Source organism: Bos grunniens, chromosome 6 (genome assembly GCF_055505025.1).
Source record: "Bos grunniens cultivar Pamir isolate PY7600 chromosome 6, Bosgru_T2T1.0, whole genome shotgun sequence".
Classification (NCBI taxonomy): Eukaryota; Metazoa; Chordata; class Mammalia; order Artiodactyla; family Bovidae; genus Bos; species Bos grunniens.
Window position 1 is genome coordinate 34,292,195 of NC_141170.1, and position 21,091 is coordinate 34,313,285.

The 21,091-nt window shown below is 38.4% G+C and overlaps 1 protein-coding gene across 1 annotated transcript in view; it reads left to right on the top strand.

The window, feature by feature from the left end:
• TMPRSS11D (transmembrane serine protease 11D) overlaps positions 1 to 21,091 on the top strand; it is a 60,223-nt gene that overhangs the window by 6,584 nt on the left and 32,548 nt on the right. Inside the window, exons 2-3 of the mRNA XM_086405578.1 lie at positions 16,640 to 16,761; positions 18,727 to 18,845. Coding sequence (XP_086261704.1) covers positions 16,640 to 16,761; positions 18,727 to 18,845 — 241 coding nt within the window. The remainder of the gene's footprint in view (positions 1 to 16,639; positions 16,762 to 18,726; positions 18,846 to 21,091) is intronic.

Below are 21,091 nucleotides of genomic sequence, written 5' to 3' on the forward strand. Positions count from 1 at the left end.
CTAATACATTTTTACTTAACTTGTACATTTCTTTATTCTTTCTTCCACCCCATCATTCACTGTACCTCTTCTGTCCCCCTACAAGTAAACAATGTTAAAAATCTAGTATATATGTTTCCACACAAATTAAACCAGATTGTCTCATTGGCAATTGTTAAAATTTTTAAAATTTGGGTTTATAAAGAATAATCAAATCAAACACTGTATGATAAACACATTTAGAGCACACACAAAAAAATGCTTCCTTGTGTTTCTCCAGAGTGTGATATACCAAATTTCTCACCTCACTGGGACATGCTTTTGAGAAACAATGAAACTGGAAATATCCTGATGCTCTCAATTTGGTATTACAAATCAGATCACGTTGAGTTAGGAGTAAGAGCCCCTAAATACTACACTCATTTATTTCCTATAGAAAACAAATACATATCTGGTTTTATATTAGGGTCAATATATTTGACAAAGCAGTAAGTTAAGGTTTTCAACATTTCATAATGATCTTATAGGAGGATTATCTCCATTGTACTTGGATTTCAGGAAACAGAGAAGAAACTAGGCTGCCTTTACTAAAGATCACTCTTCTCTGCCTTGGAGCTATTCTGATCTAACTGTATCCAAAAGCTTTGTTCCACAAAGTGTGGTCCTTGGACCAATAACATCAGCATCACCCTGGAACTTGTTAGAAATGCAGAATCTTGGGCCCAATCCCAAATTCACTATTTAAATTTGCATTTTAACAGGCAACTCATATACACATTGAAATATAAGTACTAAACAAACCAACTGAAACTAAACAGCTACAAGGTAGTTTCCCAAGTATTATTCAAAATGAAAGAGAGTTACAGCAAGGCGTTCTTCTGTGTATTTACATATGAATGAGCATGCCCTCTCAGCTGGGTGTGCAGTAGCTCTCCCATTCCTTTCCTGCAGAAACACTGAGTGATTTAAGCAAGTCAGAACTCACAGAGGAGCATTTTCTTAACTGAGCTCCAGGAACACTGTGCTCCTCAAAATGTTAGGTATTTCAGAAAGAAATGTTTGTGCACTCAAATAAGTCTGAGGGACACTGTTATTTAGTCAGTTCAGGCTGCATAAGAAAGGAAGAAATGGGAGAACTGGGGAATGTGTAGAAAATGAATGGGTTTTTTTGGTCATTTAGCAGCTGGAATTTCAATATAAGTTTTTCTCTAGGACTGCTTACCTTTTTTTTTTTTTCCTACCCTGACAAGTAACAGTAATATGTGTGACAGACTTCTGTAGATCTAACCAGGCTTATAAGCAATTCCCAATGCACTCCTTGTAACTCGACTCAAAAAATAAATAGATAAAAGGAAAACACAAATGAGTGAGAGCAATGTTATGGTGGAATTATGCTTTAAATTGTGTATAAATAATTTCAAAACTCTGATGCTTTAACTATGACTTGTAACAATTCGCTTGCTATTGTTGCTGTTGTCATTAACTGATAACACACCACTGCATTCTAACACCTAGCTGAGAACTGCTTTGGAGGAAACGGCACAGAAACTTGAATGGGTTATTGAGCCCTTTTTTGTCTCTGTGAGTTCAAGTCCACACTCACTGTCAATCATTCTTTGAAAGTTTGGTAATTTTGTTATTGCAGTAAGTTGAGAATCATAAGAGATAAACATTTTAACAGCTTTATTGAAATGTAACTACGTATAATAAAGTTCACCTAAAGTGTACAATTCAGTGGTTTCTAGTATACTTATAGGGTTGTACAAGCATCATCAAAATCAAATTTCAGAACATTTTCATCATCCTAATAGATTTAATTTTAAAAACTAATTTCAAACATACATTTTTAAAAGAGCATTTTGACAATAAAATATCACATCACATGCTTGACATATATACACTACTATGTGTAAAATAGCTAGCTAGTAGAAAGCTACTATATAACACAATTTGTTCAGCTCGGTGCTCTATGATGACCTAGAGAGGTAGGAAGGGGGAATGGGAGGGAGGTGCCAGAGGGAGGGAATATAAGTATACACATAGTTGAGTCACTTTGTTCTATAGCACAAATGAACACAATATTCTAAAGCAATTATACCCCAATAAAAAATAAAATAAAATATCACATGCATATAGTATCATGAATATTTCTTTGCAATTTGCAGAAAGATGGCAAAATAATGTTGGTGCCAATAAAGGTTAAATATTATCTTTAGGCTTCCTTTGTGGCTCAGCTGGTAAAGAATCTGCCTCCAATGCAGGAGACCTGGGTTCAATCTCTGGCTTCAGAAGATCCCCTGGAGAAGGGAAAGGCTACCCACTCCAGTATTCTGGCCCAGAGAATTCCATGGACTGTATAGTCCACCAGGTCACAAAGAGTCAGATGTGGCTGGGTGACTTTCACTTCAGTTTAAAAAAAAAAAAATTTAAAGGAAAGGAAATAAAAGGAAAGAAAAAATAAAAAAAAGTCTAGTCTTTAAAAACTAAACCTATATAGGAAAAATACTATTTGGAAGAATACAGACAAGCAAATCTTCAACTAAATAGTTATTTCTTGCTCTGAAACTACTCTGAGCTCAATGACTCAGTCAGTAGCTACCTATACTTTCTAGAGTTCAGATGGAGTACTAATACGGACAGCAGTGCCCTCTAGAGTACATGCTAATCTTTCTCTAACATTAATCAGGCAAGAAGACAGGGAACCTGTCTTCTTTCTCTGTTACAGTTGTCTGTACTGATACACCAGGTACATGTGTTTCAACAGTGGTAGAGTCAAGAGAGCATGACTCCATGACTGTGGGTTTGGTGATTTCTAGAGAAATATTCTTAAAATATCAGCATCTCAAGTTCCGGAAGTAGCTTACTGTTCCATTGTTTCAGATCACTGAGGCAGGCTCACTTTTGCTGACACTATCACTGTGTACCATAGCACCACTGTGCCTGTTTGCACACTGAAAAAGCTCCATCATCTCAATTATGAAAGCAGAACCTACCCTTTGGGCAGCTGTACAGTTTCAGCAAAGTTGACTTTCCTTATAGAAGCATATATATTAAGTTTAGCAGCACTGTGCTGAATCACTCAGTCATGTCCCTCTCTTTGTGACTCTACAGACTGTAGCCCACCAGGCTCCTTTGTCCATGGGATTCTCCAGGCAAGAATACTGGAGTGGGTTGTAATCCCTCCTCCAGGGTATCTTCTAGACCCAGGGATCGAACCCGCATCTCTTATGTCTCCTGCATTGGCAGATGGGTTCTTTACCACTAGTGCCACCTGGGAGGCCCGAGTTTAGCAGAGCAGTAACTTTTTAAAAAATGCCTTTAGGTCTTTACCAGACTCTGTCACTTAGGAGTCATCAAATACCTTCTGTTAATAATTATACAAGTCTAATTCTATTCCTGAATATGGAGATATATTCTGAGTAAGGAAAACCTGGCAAACTTTACTGATCTCAGTCCAGCAGCAGTCCTCAAACCCTCCTCAGCAGTCTACTCCATTCGATTAACCAGATTGTCTGCTTGAGAAAAATGAAGCATGAGTGGGACAATTCAGATAAACCATTTCCTTCCTTAGGCTAAAATAAGATAAATATCAAACAAAGATCAGAAACAAGCATCTAGAAATGCTTACTTTAAAATAGTGGGAGCAAGGCTGTATTAGAGTTCTGAGTTGAACAGGAAGAACTTTGATTTTCTTTGGATGAGTCTTCCACAGTCAAGAATTTATTTCCCTGAAAAAGTCTTTGAAACCAGCTTGACTTACGAACAAAGACTCTTGTTTTTGGTATATGTCACATTCTTTTATAGTCTTTTCAATATTAGAATCAGTTCCTGAGTCTAGTCAATGCCTTTCTTGAAAGATTTCTTGACTATGTTGAACACACAGAAACCAGAGTAATGGGGCCAGCCTTCTTAAAATAAAGACATTATTCAAGAGAAGGAAGGTAGAAGGAAAGGTGGGAAAGAAGGAAGGAAAAACCTAGGGAAGGAAGGAAGGAAAGAAGGGAAAATCCCCACCTTCATGAAGCTTCGAAACCAAAACAGCAAATAAGCAAATTTTCATAATAGCAAATAAGAACAAAGTCTCAGCCTATAGCTGTGAACTGGTTGGGAAAATCTATCTACAATGAAATTATTATGATCTTGGTCTCATTATATTATGCCATAAGTAATAAAATAATTAGCTACTGAAGGGCCACTCTTACTCCATTAAACCATCAATCAATTGTTTAAATCATCATACACCGAAGCACCCAGCATGAGTAGTCATTTATGTTGGTTCATTCATTTGACTATTAGTGCCTCTTTAAAGCATAGGCTAGTAAAAAAAAAGTACAGAAAACAATTTGTATTTCTTTTCTATTTGTCAGCCACAATAAAAGTTCATTTCTTCTGGGTCATGGTTCATTGCATTTTTAGCCTCATACATAAAAATTATTTCACTTAGGACAATGGTGTGATTACATGTATTTTGTTGTTGTTTTGTCACCAAGTCATGTCCAACTCTTTTGCAACGCCATGAACTATAGCCTGCCAGGCTCCTCTGTCCATGGGATTTCCCAGGCAAGAGCACTGAAGTAGGTTGCCATTTCCTTCCCAAGGAGATCTTCCTGACCAAGGAATGGAACCCATGTCTCCTACATTGGCAGGCAGATTCTTTACCACTTAGCCCGTTGGGTTACCCTTACAAGTGTTTAGTAAGTATTAATTGATGGCTGCCTAAATTATACATACACACTGATTTCATAATACCAGGTGCTCATACTTATTACTGGATACCTAAGGCTGTGATAACAGAAAGCTCTATATGACATCAAATTCATGTGTGTTTGCGTATCTTTCTGGACATTTACATTGTAGTTTTTTTTAATCCAAATTTAGTGAAATGAGTTGGTTTCACAGTCTATTTTTCAGAGCTTTAAATTGCTGTCTCTCAGAAAGTAGCTTCAAAAAGGATATCTCCAGTCCCAAGATCTTTTCCCAGGCTAGTTACCTTTCCTGCTAACTGCTGGGAATTATCATACAGATATTATTAGTTACTAAAATTAAATATTACTAAAATATCCAAAAAAAACCCTCAAATTGTCTGCTGATATAACTAGTATAACTAATTCCTAAGTTACTCAGGTTGAACTTTCAGTCTCATTTTGGGCTGCCACTCTTGCCTCTGGCACTGACTCCTCTATCAGGAAATGGCCCTAGTTTTCCATCTTCCATGTTTCCCTCAATCCCTCCTTTTCCATCCCACAGTCTCTACAGGGTCCAAGGCCCATCCTATCCCATTCATGGATTAATGGGTTAGTCTCCCCAGTAAGACCTCCTGCCTCCCAACTCCCTCCCATTCATCCCAATCAAACCACCAGATTGGCCTTTCTACAACATTGCTGTTTTGCTATAACTCAAGCCTGAGTGATGTCCTAAAGCAAAGACTCCAAATCTATTACACTTAGTCTCTTCCATAATCTCGACTGATCTCGTTTTTCTAGATTATTTTCCGTTTACTCCTCTATAAGTGCAATACATGCCAAGTACTCTTCCCCAAGCACACTTTGTACTTTCTATCTCTTTTGTCTTTGTTTATTTGTCTACTCAGATCTCCTGTCCATCCCATAAAGCAGAGCTCACATGCCACATGGTGTATGATGCGTGGAAACAATTCCTCCTTCCTCACCCAAAAGTTACTTCTCTGACCTCTCAATTTTCTATACCGTTTGGCATCCTTACATGCCACTATCACTCTCAAGTCATTTAAGGACTTTTTTTGCATGTCCAGAAAAATAATAGGTATGTAAAATCAACAAATATTTCTGAGTAAAGCAACTGATGACTATAGAAGAATAGAAAATTAATATTAAATTTCTTCTACTACAGAACTATGGACATGTCTATAGCTATGGACATATCCCTTTCCTTCAGTATAAAGTATATGTGTGATAACACCCAGGTGTCAGTTGGAAGATACTGGAGTTCATGAAAAGCATTATAACAGACATGTGGACACAGGAGGGAAGGGGAGGGTGGGATGAATTGAGAGATTGGAACTGACACATATATAGTGCTTGTGTGCATGCTAAGTCGCTTCAGTTGTGTCTGACTCTTTGCAACTCTATGGACTGTAGCCAGCCAGGCTCCTCTATCCATGGGGATTCTCCAGGCAAGAATACTGGAGTGGGTTGCCATGCCCTCCTCCAGGGAATCTTCCCAACCCAGGGATCAAACCCAGGGTTCCCATGGCTCCTACATGGCAGGCACATTCTTTGCCACTGAGCCAACTGGGGAAGCCCTGTGTAAATAGCTAGCTAGTGGAAACATGTTATAAAGCACAGGGAGCTCAGCTTGGTGCTCTGTAAGGAGCCTGAGTTCCAGGACACAGCCTGAGTCCTAGGAAAGGAAGAACTTGACTAGCCTATGAAGCGATTGAACCCACACTCTTGACTTCACGGGCAGTAGGTTCTCCTGAACCATCATCAAGCCCCCAGTTCAACTACTATATATGCGCCAACATACACACATGCTTACATACATACCTGTTAGCCATTTGTCTGTATCAATTTGCAAAGTTTATAAGAGAAAAATGAATCCTAGGTTGGCGTATCCCACAAGCAACAGATTCCAAAGTTTTGATACATCATTTCTGGTCTGTTGTATACAGCTATGCAGCTTGTCTAATGCACAAACATTCTGGTTCAGGGGGAGACTGGAAGCCAAGATTGTGCCTATGCTCCTTGCCAAGCTGTCTGGCTCAGACTAGAGCTGCACGTAGCCCAAGGAACACCTTATGTCTGTTGCCCAGAGAAGTTGCTTTTTTCCTAATTTTCACAAAAACATTGTACAGGCTTGCTCAGGTACCACTTGCCCAGTCTCTGTATACTCAACTGGTATTAGTTCAGTTGCTCAGTCTTGTCTGACTCTTTGAGACCCCATGGACTGCAGCATGCCAGGCCTCCCTGTCCATCATCAACTCCTAGAGCCTACTCAAACTCATGTCCATTGAGTCGGTGATGCCATCCAACCATCTCATCCTCTGTTGTCCCCTTCTCCTCCCACCTTCAATCTTTCCCAGCATCAGGGGCTTTTCCAATGAGTCAGTTCTTCACATCAGGTGGCCAAAGTATTGAAGTTTCAGCTTCAGCATCAGTCCTTCTAATAAATATTCAGGACTGATTTCCTTTAGGATGGACTGGTTGGATCTCCTTGCAGTCCAAGGGACTCTAAAGGGTCATCTCCAACACCACAGTTCAAAAGCATCAATTCTTCGGCGCTCAGCTTTCTTTATAGTCCAACTCTCACATCCACACATGACTACTGGAAAAACCGTAGCTTTGACTAGACAGACCTTTGATGGCAAAGTAATGTTTCTGCTTTTTAATATGCTGTCTAGGTTGGTCACAGCTTTTCTTCCAGGGAGCAAATGTCTTTTAATTTCATGGCTGCAGTCACCATCTGCAGTGATTTTGGAGCCCAAGAAAAGAAAGTCTGGCACTATTTCCATTGTTTTCCCATCTATTTTCCACAAAGTGATGGGACCAGATGCCATGATCTTAGTTTTCTGAATATTGAGTTTTAAGCCAACTTTTTCACTCTCTTCTTTCACTTTCATCAAGAAGCTCTTTAGTTCTTCTTCACTTTCTGCCATAAGTGTGGTGTCATCTGCATACATGAGGTTATTGATATTTCTCCTGGCAATCTTGATTCCATCTTGTGCTTCATCCAGCCTGGCATTTTGCATGATGTATTCTGCATATAAGTTAAATAAGCAGGGTAACAATATGTGATTTATATCCTCAATGAATATAAATGTATTTGTTACCCAAAATTAAGTTGGAAAATAAACCATTGAATTAAAAGAAAGTCACGCAGTACATTCCAAAGGTATATGCACATAAAGTCTCATGGATATGTGATTCAAGGATAGGAATCTTATCTTCCATATGAATCCAGTGTTTTAAGAATGCATCATGTTTTAATAAAACAAATATATCTAAGAAAACTTAAAACTAGAGCACCAACTCTACCATCATCCAGTTGTGCAATCTTAAATAATTCTGTGTCTCTCTTTTCTTTTGGAGCACACTAAAGCTAGCAAGAACAACAATAAAAAAAATTTTCTTAATAACACTTAAGAAATTAATAAAAGTGTTGGGCTAGATCAGTGATTTGTTAGAAATAGGAAAGGGCCTTTTTCCCACAACTCTAAATCAAACGGAGAAGCTATTCCATTTTCATCTGTTTTAATCATTAAGCTTTCAAATTTTTTAAGACCTTGTTTGAAAAAAGCATTCCTCAACTTAAAAAATTAAATCATTGAATTGGATAGTCTCTAACGCCTGCCTCATGACAACCATCAAGATTTAACGAAAGGGGCTAAAATAGAAAAAGTCCCTCTTCTTTGGAACTATTTCTCATATTCTGCATAACACCAACATATTAATACACACTGAAATAACTTTCTTTGCATATCCTGTAATATAAGGGCTATAGAAATATTTTGAACTTTCTGTTTCTTAGTACTAACAAGGTAGAAAATGTGATAGAAATTAATAACAACATAATAATTAACAGAAAATGTCTTCCCATCTGAAGTGGTCATTTTGTAGTTTGAGCTTGACAGATCTGGGTTTGCATTCCAGCCCTCTTACTAGCTGACTAATTAAGCTTCTATTTTATTATCTGTAAACTAGAGAACCTGGTGTGCTGCAGTGCATGGGGTTGCAAAGAGTCAGACATGGCTGAGCACCTGAACAAGGATTTTTAACAGGGATTAAATTAAATGATGTTGAAAAGATCAGCCAGTACATTGTAAGCACTCAATAGATATTATTGAGATTATTCTCTGATCTGTATTTTTTTAGTATTTAAAATAAGAATGCACAAACTACAGTGTTAAAGTCCTTCCAAACAATAGTAAAATTATTTTTTAAATCCCTCTTTGCAGTCATTCATCAATTTTTCTATTGCAATGCCCAATATGGACTCACTGTATAATAGGTATTGTATATAAATGAGGCATATCCTGGCAGACAAGATGCATCTCTACGATCTTCATGAGTTACGGCAAGGGTCACCAACCCCTAGGTCAAAGATTGATACTGGTATGTGGCCTGTTAGGAACTCGGCTGCACAGCAGAGGGTGAGCAGTGGGTGAGCAAGCGAGGCTTCATCTCTATTTACAGCCAGCCCCCATCACTCGCATTACTGCCTTAATTTTGCCACCAGTCAGATCAGTGGCAGCATTAGATCCTTATAAGAGTGTGAAAGAAAGTGAACCCTAACCCAGAAGTCAAGGCACAATATACTGAGATTGCCACAAAATAGAAATAAAGTACATAAAAACTGTGATGCACTTGAATCATCCCAAAACCTCCCCCCACCCCCTCCCCGTCATCTGTGGAGAAATTGCCTTTCAAAGAACTGTTTCCTGGGTAAAAGAAGCTTGGGCACTGCTGAGTTACAGCCTAGATGTGGATGCAGGCACATGAAGGGATAAGGATTGTAGTAGAGAAATTCATTGAGCATTATGAGATCAGATGAGGGGCAGCAAGAGGAGAAAAGAGTAACTACCTGGTGAGAAATGAAAATGCTTGAATTATTTTAGGATAAAATGAGAAGTATACAGATATGACATTCTCCAGGCAAAAGACATCACAAGCAGAACTGACTGTGACATTTGATCTGGATGAGGTCAGGTGGGCAGGTGAGGATGTGACAGAAGATAAAGTTGCAGAGGTTGGCCTTAAATGCCATGGACAGTTTGAATGCCATTTGAGGATTTTTGACGAACTGTAGATAAATTTAAAATGAGGTATTATTGGAAGGGAGGATATCGGACCCTAAGATTCACATTTTTCAAAGCACTTGAAGGATTTTAAAGGGTTGATTGGAGAGAGGAAAAAATCCTGAATTCAGTCTGGATTCCTCTTTTTCCCACATCTTGTAAGCAAATCCTCTAAGGCCTAAATTCAAAATATATATAGATTCTTACCACTTTTCATCATCTCCACTTCTACCACCCTTTTGTAAACTACCATCATCTCTCACTTTAGTTATTTAGTGACCTCCTGCAAGGAGATCCAACCAGTCCATTCTAAAGGAGACCAGTCCTGGGTGTTCTTTGGAAGGACTGATGCTAAAGCTGAAACTCTAGTACTTTGGCCACCTCATGCGAAGAGCTGACTCATCGGAAAAGACTCTGATGCTGGGAGGGATTGGGGGCAGGAGGAGAAGGGGTTGACAGAGGATGAGATGGCTGGACGGCATCACCGACTCGATGGACATGAGTCTGAGTGAACTCCGTGAGTTGGTGATGGACAGGGAAGCCTGGCGTGCTGCGATTCATAGGGTCGCAAAGAGTTGGACACAACTGAGCGACTGAACTGAACTGAACTGACTGAAGAGGTTTCCCTGGAGGAGGAAATGGCAACCCACTCCAGTATTCTTGCCTGGAGAATCCCATAGACAGAGGAGCCTGACAGGCTACAGTCCATAGAGTCACAAAGAGTCGGACACAATTGAAGCATCTTAGCATGCATGCAAGAGGTCTCCCTCTCCATCCCAGGCCAACTACTCCCCTTGAAGTACCCAGAGTGGGCACCTATTAAAGAAATAGATCTGATGTCATGCCTTTGCTCAAAACCCTCAAAGATCCTGTCTCAGAATAAACATCAAAGTCCTCAAGTGCAAAATCCTAAATGATTTTCCCCCAACCACTGACACCCTGCTCCTTATCTTTCTGACTTTATTTTCTTTCAATGTCCCCCACCCCTGTCTCACTCTATTCAGTTCAGGTGCCTCTCTTAATGGTCCTCAAATTTACTCTGTGAGTTCTTGGCTCACGGCCTTCAAACTGCTGGTCTTCCACCTAGATAATTCTCCCCCTGATATCTTCATGGCTTGCTCACTCACCTCCTTCTGGTCTTTACTCAAATGTCAACTCCTCAGCAAGGCCTTTCCTGGTCACCCTATTTAAATTTTCAGCATTCCATATATATTCCGTTTCTCATCTCTTTGCTTTTATTTTTCCTTTATTTTACTTACTTTTCTTACTCATTTCTCTCCTCTCACTATTAGGATTGCTATGATTGTTTCTTTTCATTGTATTTCCAGCAATTACATTTTGCCTAGACCACTGTAGGCACTCACCAAATGTCTCTTAATTAGGTAATGAAAGAAAGGAGACCAGTTAACAGGCATTTCACATAATACCAGATGATAACATCCAGAATTAAGAGAGAGAGGATGAACAGAAAGATTTAGGCTATAGGATAAACACCATTCACTGACCTCTAGAAAGTGGAAAATTATCAAAAGACAGCAGGTACAACTAAATCTTGGGTCTTTAATTTATGGTACCAGATAGATGGTAGGGACGTTCCCAATATTAGAAATAGCAGGGAGGAGAAAAAACCTGGAGAAAAAGATAGCAAATTCAGTTTTGAACTGAACTGTTATACTTAAGGAGGCTGTAAAACATTCATAAGATGTCCAATCCACAGCTGGAAATAATGGTGTGGAGCTCAGAGACTGAGATCTGAGGGGGAAGATCTATCTCAGAAAATATTACCTTATTAAATGCTACCTGAAACCAGGGTGTAGGATGGGATCAGCAAGGAAGAATACGTATCAGGAAAAAACAATCATGGACCAAATCTTTATATCATACCTGAAATCTTATTCAAAGAGACACAAAACTGTCTGAAAGTCCTCTTTAGACACACTGTGTATATCTAAATTTGTAATTATCTTTCCCTGTTTTCCTCTATTCTTACAAATAATGGAAAGCCATTGCCAAGACTCTATTAATCAACAACCATATATTGTTTCTAACTATGTATCGATGGACAAAATTAACTAGTATTCTTACATAAATCTGATATGTTAATCTAAGATGTATTCTCAAATTAAACCAACAATTATTTTATTGCACATATACTATGTGTAAGAACAAAATCCTAGCGCTCAATTTAATAAAAACTAAAAACTCAATAGATGTTGATTCTCTTTGCTTCATCCAAGAGATATCAGGAGAGATAAGAGTCCCAAAGCTTTTCTGTCTCTTGTAGTGTGAGGCAGGAAGTATACATCAGAGGAAGTCCATGTTCTTACATTCTAACCGCCCTTTCTATTTCCAGTTTCTGTTACTCCCGAGAAATTATGAGTTATTTATGTTTCTCTGAGCCTCAGTTTTCCTGTCTTCCAAACAGAGGTCATAATATCCACCTTATAAGACTTTTACGAAGATTGGCAATAAACATGTATAAAGTCTGCCGCTTAGGTTCTCATAAGAACATAGAATATGTTTTTCAACATTCTTGTAATTTTCCAAGTCAATGAGAGAAAGAAAGAGGCAGAAGCTCGTTAAACATGTCGCAACTATGTATTTGTTTTTCTGTTTAAACACAAGCACTAAAAACTTCACTGATTAAGATCCTGCTTTAAAAGCAAAGTATTTACTTGCAGATTTCCACTGCTTATGAGTCAAAATTCAGACAGTGTTAGCAAACTTATTTTCCCTAAGAATTTGCAAAGCAAACATTGGACACAATTTAGTGTGTGTTGTCATAAGCTTTATAATCAGCCACATACAGAGGTTCAATGACAAGTTGAACCTGTAACAACAGAGCAGATACCAACAAAAGAACAGATACTTTAGTTGTTTCTACAAAGTGGAACAACACATTGTTATGTAATTAAATACAGCTTGTGAGATTACACTAATTTGAGGTCCACACCCTTTGTTTATTGAGTCATGTCTCATGGTGTTTTTCAGCCACTGAGTTTTAAGATGTTTTCCATGAACTAAAGCAAAGTTGCCTCGAAAACCATTCCCATGAGAGGCTCATCCAAGCTAAAGCATATGCTGACTCTAGCCTTTGGTTTGGGGTTTTGTTTTTGGTTGGTTTTTTCGTTGTTGTTATTTTAGCTTTCAATTTAAGCCTAGTTCTTAGTAATTTCTTACTCTACACTAATAAATCTTGACACTTCTACTCATCTCTGGAAATACAGCTGGTTCCTGGTAGTTGAGGTGATACTTTGGGATGGCTTGCTTCCAGCTCTTCTTTTGGCTCTACCCTGCTGAGCACCCCCTGACATTCGCCGAACTTGCAAATGTCAAACAGTGTGCAACTGTGACCACGTATCACCAGCCACAGCAAGACCACAAAGAAACAGAAGAGTAAACCGAGGCTTAAAAAGTCAGCAAGTATCAATGTACCAATTTTATCCTACTTAGAAAATGACTACAGTTCAGTTCAGTTCAGCTGTTCAGTCGTGTCTGACTCTTTGTGACCCCACGGACTGCAGCACGCCAGGCCTCCCTGTCCATCACCAACTCCCAGAGTTTACTCAAACTCATGTCCATTGAGTCAGTGATGCCATCCAACCATCTCATCCTCTGTCGTCCCATTCTCCTCCCGCCTTCTATCTTTCCCAGCATACAGTTAGTTATTCCCAAATGTTGGACTCTGGACCAGTGTTAGTGAAAGTCAGTTTTCACTAGCATAGCAAAATTAATAAGAGCAATGTGGTAAAAAGACATCATTAAGCTAAGGCTAAATTATTCATCTTTTTTATTATTCTGAGATTATGTTATTCCTATTTTCATGAATTTAAATGCCCTTTTATTAAACAATAATATTTGAGCTGGTCAATTTTTATAATGTTTAATGTGTTTATTCAACAAAAAAGTCAGCAAGTCTATGCCCACCTCCAATAATCTTCTGAAATGATGTGCTTAGCCATTCAGTCATGTTCGACTTTTTGCAACTCCATGGACTGCAGCCTGCCAGGCTCCTCTGTCCATGGGGATTCTCCATGCAAGAATACTGGAGTGGGTTGCCCTGCCCTCCTCCAGGGGAATTTCCCAACCCAGGGATCGAACCCAGGTCTTTCACATTGTGGGTGGATTCTTTACCATCTGAGCCACCAGGGAAGCCCAGAATACTGGAATGGGTAGCCTATCCCTTCTCCAGAGGAACTTCCCAACCCAGAAATCAAACCAGGGTCTCCTGCATTGCAGGCAGATTCTTTACCAGCAGAGCTACCAAGGAATTCCTCTGAAATGATACTGGTCCCATATCCAAGGCCTTCAAAGTACAAGTGATACAAAGTAAAACACCAGGAGACGCCTTCATCAGTGTGAGCTGCATAAAGCCCAAACACCAGGCAACCCTGCTGTGAAACCTACACTCTGAGAGTCACTGAGTCTCAGATCATCCCCTTCCCATATACACTAGAATGTAAGCAAAACAAATAGAAAGAAATGGAAGTCTGACTGTGTTATGGCAAAATGTAACTGCTTCTCAGTTCTGTTAAGGCTTTTAAAACTGAAACACACCCAGGAGTTAACATATACAACAAATATTTATAAATATCATAAATCCTAGGTGGTCCTAGTAGTAAAGAACCTGCCTGCCAAAGCAGGTAGACATAAGAGATGTGGGTTTGCTTCCTGGTCACTCCCTGGGTCAGGAAGATCTCCTGGAGGAGAGCATGGCAACCCATTCCAGTATCCTTGCCTGGAGAATCCCATGGACAGAGAAACGAAAAGTTAGACATGACTGAAATGACTTAGCATGCTTTCATGCACCACCTATATATACCAAGTAGCCTACAAAGTGTTAGAAACATATGCATGAATACCAACTTTATTTTCAAAGTTCTCACAGCCTAGTGAATAACATATTTAGTAGAAATATCTACTCTATACACTTTACATAGCCTACATAACATAACCTCATTGATCTTCAAAACAGCCTTAAGAAGCAAGTATTAGTCCCATTTTTCAGATGAAGAAAATCTCAAATAAATGACAATATCATCTTCAAGCAAACAGGATAAAATAGGAATTCATACAGAGTACTTCTGGTGACCATCCCAGTGTGAGTGTTTGTGGTGGGAAAGGAGACAGTGAGGAAGTACTTGGATTATATGCCTAATATAATCCAAGGAATCAGATACTACAATCTAGAAACCAGATACTGTGTTAGTACAAATCTATTGGCTTACACAAGCTGGAATCAAGTTTGCTGGGAGAAATATCAATAACCTCGATATGCAGGTGACACTACTCTTATGGCAAAAGTGAAGAGGAACTCAAAAGCCTCTTGATGAAAGTGAAAGTGGAGAGTGAAAAAGTTGGCTTAAAGCTCAACATTCAGAAAACGAAGATCATGGCATCTAGTCCCATCACTTCATGGGAAATAGATGGGGAAACAGTGGAAACAGTGTCAGACTTTATTTTTCTGGGCTCCAAAATCACTACAGATGGTGACTGCAGCCATGAAATTAAAAGACGCTTACTCCTTGGAAGCAAAGTTATGACCAACCTAGATAGCATATTCAAAAGCAGAGACATTACTTTGTCAACAAAGGTCCATCTAGTCAAGGCTATGGTTTTTCCTGTGGTCATGTATGGATGTGAGAGTTGGACTGTGAAGAAAGCTGAGCGCCGAAGAATTGATGCTTTTGAACTGTGGTGTTGGACAAGACTCTTGAGAGTCCCTTGGACTGCAAGGAGATCCAACCAGTCCATTCTGAAGGAGATCAGCCCTGGGAGTTCTTTGGAAGGAATGATGCTGAAGCTGAAACTCCAGTACTTTGGCCAACTCATGCGAAGAGTGACTCATTGGAAAAGATTCTGATGCTGGGAGGGATTGGGGGCAAGAGGAGAAGGGGACGACAGAGGATGAGATGGCTGGATGGTATCACTGACTCAATGGACGTGAGTCTCAGTGAACTCTGGGAGTTAGTGATGGACAGGGAGGCCTGGCGTGCTGCGATTCATGGGGTCGCAAAGAGTCGGACACGACTGAGCGACAGGTCTGATCTGATCTGATCTGATTGGCTTACACTGCTATTGATAAATTCACGGGTGAACAAAATCACACAAATCCACTGCTGCTAGTGCAGTTCTAATTAATTATAAGTGCTTGTTACTCTCCTGGATCTCAGCTCTCAGCCTTTGCTGCTGCTGCTAAGTCGCTTCAGTCCTGTCCGATTCTGTGCGACCCCATAGATGGCAGCCCACCAGGCTCTCCCGTCCCTGGGATTCTCCAGGCAAGAACACTGGAGTGGGTTGCCATTTCCTTCTCCACAGCCTCTAGCCATATCCTCATTTTAATAATATAGAGGCTATTACTGTGAGAAATGCTACTATTCTGACTCCCTCTGCCCCTCTTCCCACAAAAAAAGATCTCTCTTCAGCACATCCCTGGGGATGGTGCCCATGTAAGGGAGCTTACTACAGTAATGTCCAACAAGGGTCTTAGAAGTTGTAGTAAAACAAAAAAGAGTTGTTATTCTTGAGAAACTTATCAACTGTCAGAAGAAGGAAAAGCAGTTGCAAACCATAAATCATATTTCCTTATTCTTCTATCAAGCTACCTAAATGTCAACATTTTAGTGCTTAATTAATGGTAAGAAATACCATTAAAGAGAGTGTTGTTCAGTTTGATTTCATTTCAGAGTCACATTCCTATTTGTATGGTGAAAGCCAACATGATATTGTAAAGCAATTATCCTCCAAATAAACAAATAAATTTTAAAAAAAGAACCAATCAATTTTCTATGATAGAGCCACATGCAACCTAAGAGACTTCAGAAGTGCTGAAATGATGGCTTCTCTGAGTGAAATATATGGGCTTTGATCTTTTCCCCTTGTTCTAAGGCCAGCACGAGTGACATCAGCCTCAAGATCCCTGAATCCATATCTAGTATTTTTTGTTGTCGTCGCAGTGGTGGTGATCCTGGCAGTGATCATAGGTCTACTTGTCTACTTTTTAGCTTTTGGTAAGTACCAAAATATTGGAAATACCACTTCTCAGATGAATTAACTGAATATACTTTCAAAGTTTGGCCTTCTTTCTTTTATTGCCACTTTTATTTTTTAATACAATATAATTATATATTTTATTTATATACCTCTAAATATATTCTCATGTTTATATTTTCTATAATTCAGTATTTTTTTTCTTCTGTTTTATTTATTTATTTTTGGTCCTTTTTAGTATACCAAACAACATTATTACCCAGGTAAGGATTATTCTAGCTGACAAAAAAGACAATATTTATCTGATGCTAAAGTTCACTTGTTTTGTTTTTCATTAATCCTATAATTTGCTTCTTTATTTAAAATATTGGGGAGGGAGGAGGGTAGAAGGTTCAGGATGGGGAACACGTGTATACCTGTGGCGGATTCATTTTGATGTATGGCAAAACCAATACAATAAAATTAGAAGAAAAAAAAAAAAAATATTGCAAAGCACCCTAAGTTTCAAAATCTAAAAGTTGGATGTACCTAAATATTCATTAATTCATGACCTGTGTCCTGAAAACAATCTTAGGAGCAGGACATATGATAGGAGATGAATTTTCAGTTAAAAAGTAGAAAGAGGTTAAAAACAAACTTTAAAAATGATTCTGTTCTTTTTTGTTTCTCTTATTTTCTTTAACTTTTTATTAAAAATAGGAAACAGAAAGAAACAACATTAAGAATGCATATACACTCTTCATTAACACACAACTTAATATCCCAGTGAATATTCTCTCAGAGGTTTTAATGTAGATAAAATGTGTCAAATTTCACTAGATAATATATGCTATAACCTGTTTTTTTTCATTTCAGCTATAATCCCATTGCATTATTTAAATAACTGGGGCTGGGGTAGGAGGAGAATGAAGGTGTATGGGTATACGTAAGGTTAGAGACTAAGTGAGAACAAATTTATTCCAGTAACGAGTAATAGTTTTTTCACTCAACTGAATTATAAAATTGTAGCTAAATTTTACTTGGGACTATATTTTGCTATCAAATCACCTAGAGACTATTACGTGCAAGATGAATTACAGAAGTAGGAAAAACCAACATCAAGTTTCAGATTTAATGGATTCCCTCCTAACAACACTGTATTGTCACACTTAAACACAAACACAGGAGCCTAAGTCCTCTTCAGAGTGTATTCAGTGACCATTCATGACCCTAGAAAGACTTGTCCTTCTGCCACAAAGGACCATACTACCCTGTTCCCGGGATCTCAAATGCTTTCCCTGATTGAGATATTTCTCTGTATAAATTATGTATATGCATGATCAGATGGAAGCAGGGATTTTCTTCCTGAGACAAATTAGGTTATGTCCATGTTCATAATGTTTCTAAGATATGTACAAGTGTGTTAGGAATTTTCATTTCCTTTATAAAACTTAACATATCCTTTGGAAGACCATTTTTGATAGAAAGAGTTTACAATGAACAACCAGATTAGCTATCTTGTCAGAATAGTTATTTTCTGGACTAGCTTAGTCCAGAAAACTGACAGGTCACTAATTCCTCTAAAAAGAATGATATTTGAAATAATTTTTAAAACTATTCAGAATCATTTTGGATTATTCCTTAATAATAAATGAATAACAGCATATTATAGACATCAATAATTCTTGAGTGAATATATCTGCAATCACAAATATCCCTAAAATATATAGTAGGAGTGAAAATTATGATACTACTGAACAATTTAATTTCTCAAATAATGCTGCTCTGATTTTCATGCATTTTTAATGTTTCAGCTTTGCCAATCTTTTTAAAGACTGAAGGAGAAAATAATTTTATTATAGTTACATTTTTACTGTTTAGAATTTTTTTATTTTAAAGGAATTAATTTTTTTAATTGTACAACATAGCCTAAATAATTCTGTATGAAATAAAAATTAAAGTACTTAGTAATGTGAGACTGATTCTGCCTTTTCCTTGTTTTTCAGATCAAAAATCTTACTTTTACCAAAGCAGCATTCAAATCTTGGGTAAACAATATAGTGATGAGTTAAGTTCACCAGCTACAGAGAAATATAGGACTTTGAGTGGAAGAATTGAATCTATGGTAAGTTAATATTTGTCTTTGTTCTTTATTTTATCATAAAACAAATATGATAATAAATCTAATATTTTGTGATATATTTACAACTGCTAGATGCATATTTTCCTTCCCTGAATGGTGAAGGATGTGTTTCATTGTACTTCTTCCAAGTCAATTTGCTTGTACATTGGTTCTTATTCACATTTTCTTACATCATGAGTGAAGAGCTTTAGGTCATGAGTAAGTATATTTTTTATGATTATGGCTTCAAAAACTGGAAGTCTATTGTTTGTGCAATTTGAGCATTTCTCTATCCTTGAGTTTGTTTTTTTTTTTAATCATTTTCATTTTGCCTTCTTTCCTTTTTTCTTATGCAACTAAACACACAGGTAGTAAGTGTTAAAATACACGTTAATGTAGTTTGGACAAATAATACTTTGCTTCAATGATGAACATAGAAAATAAACAAAGCAAGTCTGGTTTCTCAAATGAAGAGGTCCCGAGGCTGCCTGCCAAGAAATCTCACAAGCAGACACTTAGTTTATCATCATAGACCAGGGTTTGGCCTTCAGCCCTGCAGAGTCAGAGCTGACCAATCTCAGCTCACTTACATTACCTTTTCTGAAACTCTTAAGAATATAAATTAATCCAATGGTTCTAAAACTTCGGCATGTAACAAAATCACCTGGAAGGCTTATTAAAAAAACAGATCTCTGGGCCCCAATGTCAGAATTTCTGATTCAGTAGTTAGAACTTGCATTTCAGCAAGTTCCCAGGTTATGCTGATGCTAATTGTCCAGGGACCTCACTTTGGAATCATTGAGTTAAGTTATAATGAGGCTTATGATGGATGGGGCATTGAGTCATCTGCTTGTCTGACAACCTTTACCCTTAGAGACAAATTAGACTGGGAGCCAAGTTATGAGAAAAGTGCTTCATGAGCATAAAATTAGAGCAAAGGAAGTTAGGTATATTGTTTAAGTGTTTAATGAGATCAGAATGAACAACTGAACCAGAATAATTTGGGAACAGAATCTAGGCCAGGAGGCAGAGGTAGGGCTAATACTGGGGAACATCAGTTGGTTATGTCAGAAGTGGGAGCCTCCTGTTCCTTCAATAAACATTAAACATTAATCCTGCCAAATGCAGTGGACATACAGAAAGTGGAATAGATATTAGATATTGGATGTAAGTTTGTGCTAAGAGGATAAATTATATCCAATCATGGAGATGAGAGATGGTCTCTTATAAAAGAAGATTTTCAGGTTGACTTTTAGAACGAGTAAGGCATACCACAGCTAAAACATAAGCCAAGACATAGAGAAGAGAATGTCCTTAGCTAATAACAAATTGGGGTTTTATTTTGTAGACAAAAAGTCTTGAGCTACAGGCAGAATGATGCAAACAGGATCTGATAGATTCACATTCACAATGTAAAAATTAGATAATAAAGAGAAGAGCCCACACACAGTAAGACTAGTTAGAAGCTCATTACCCTGGTCCAGAAGAAAACCAAGAGGTTGAAAGCTTGAATTAGGGCATATTCCAGAAAATGTGGAAATGCATTTTAGGCTTACCTCCCGAACTTCACTTCATGGCAAGTAGATGGGGAAACAGTGGGAAAAGTGGCTGACTTTAATTTTCTGGGCTCCAAAATCACTGCGGTTGGTGATTGCAGCCATGAAATTAAAAGACGCTTGCTCCTTGGAAGGAAAGTTATGACCAACCTAAACAGCATATTAAAAAGCAGAGACATTACTTTGTCACCAAAGGTCCGTCTAGTCAAGGCTATGGTTTTTCCAGTGGTCATGCATGGATGTGAGAGTTGAACTATAAAGAAAGCTGAGTGCAGAAGAATTGATGCTTTTGAACTGTGGTGTTGGAGAAGACTCGTGAGAGTCCCTTGGACTGCAAGGAGATCCAACCAGTCCATCCTAAAGGAGATCAGTCCTGAATAGTCATTGGAAGGACTGATGCTGAAGCTGAAACTCCAAAACTTTGGCCACCTGATGCGGAGAGCTGACTCATTTGTAAAGACCCTGATGCTGGGAAAGATTGAGGGCAGGAGAAGAAGGGGATGACAGAGGATGAGAGGGTTGGATGGCATCACCGACAATGGACATGGGTTTGGGTGGACTTCAGGAGTTGGTGATGGACAGGGAGGCCTGGCGTGCTGTGGTTCATGGGGTTGCAAAGAGTTGGACACGGCTAAGCGACTGAACTGAACTGAACCTCAAATTCCTACTATCACTTCCCAACCTGTTGTTAAA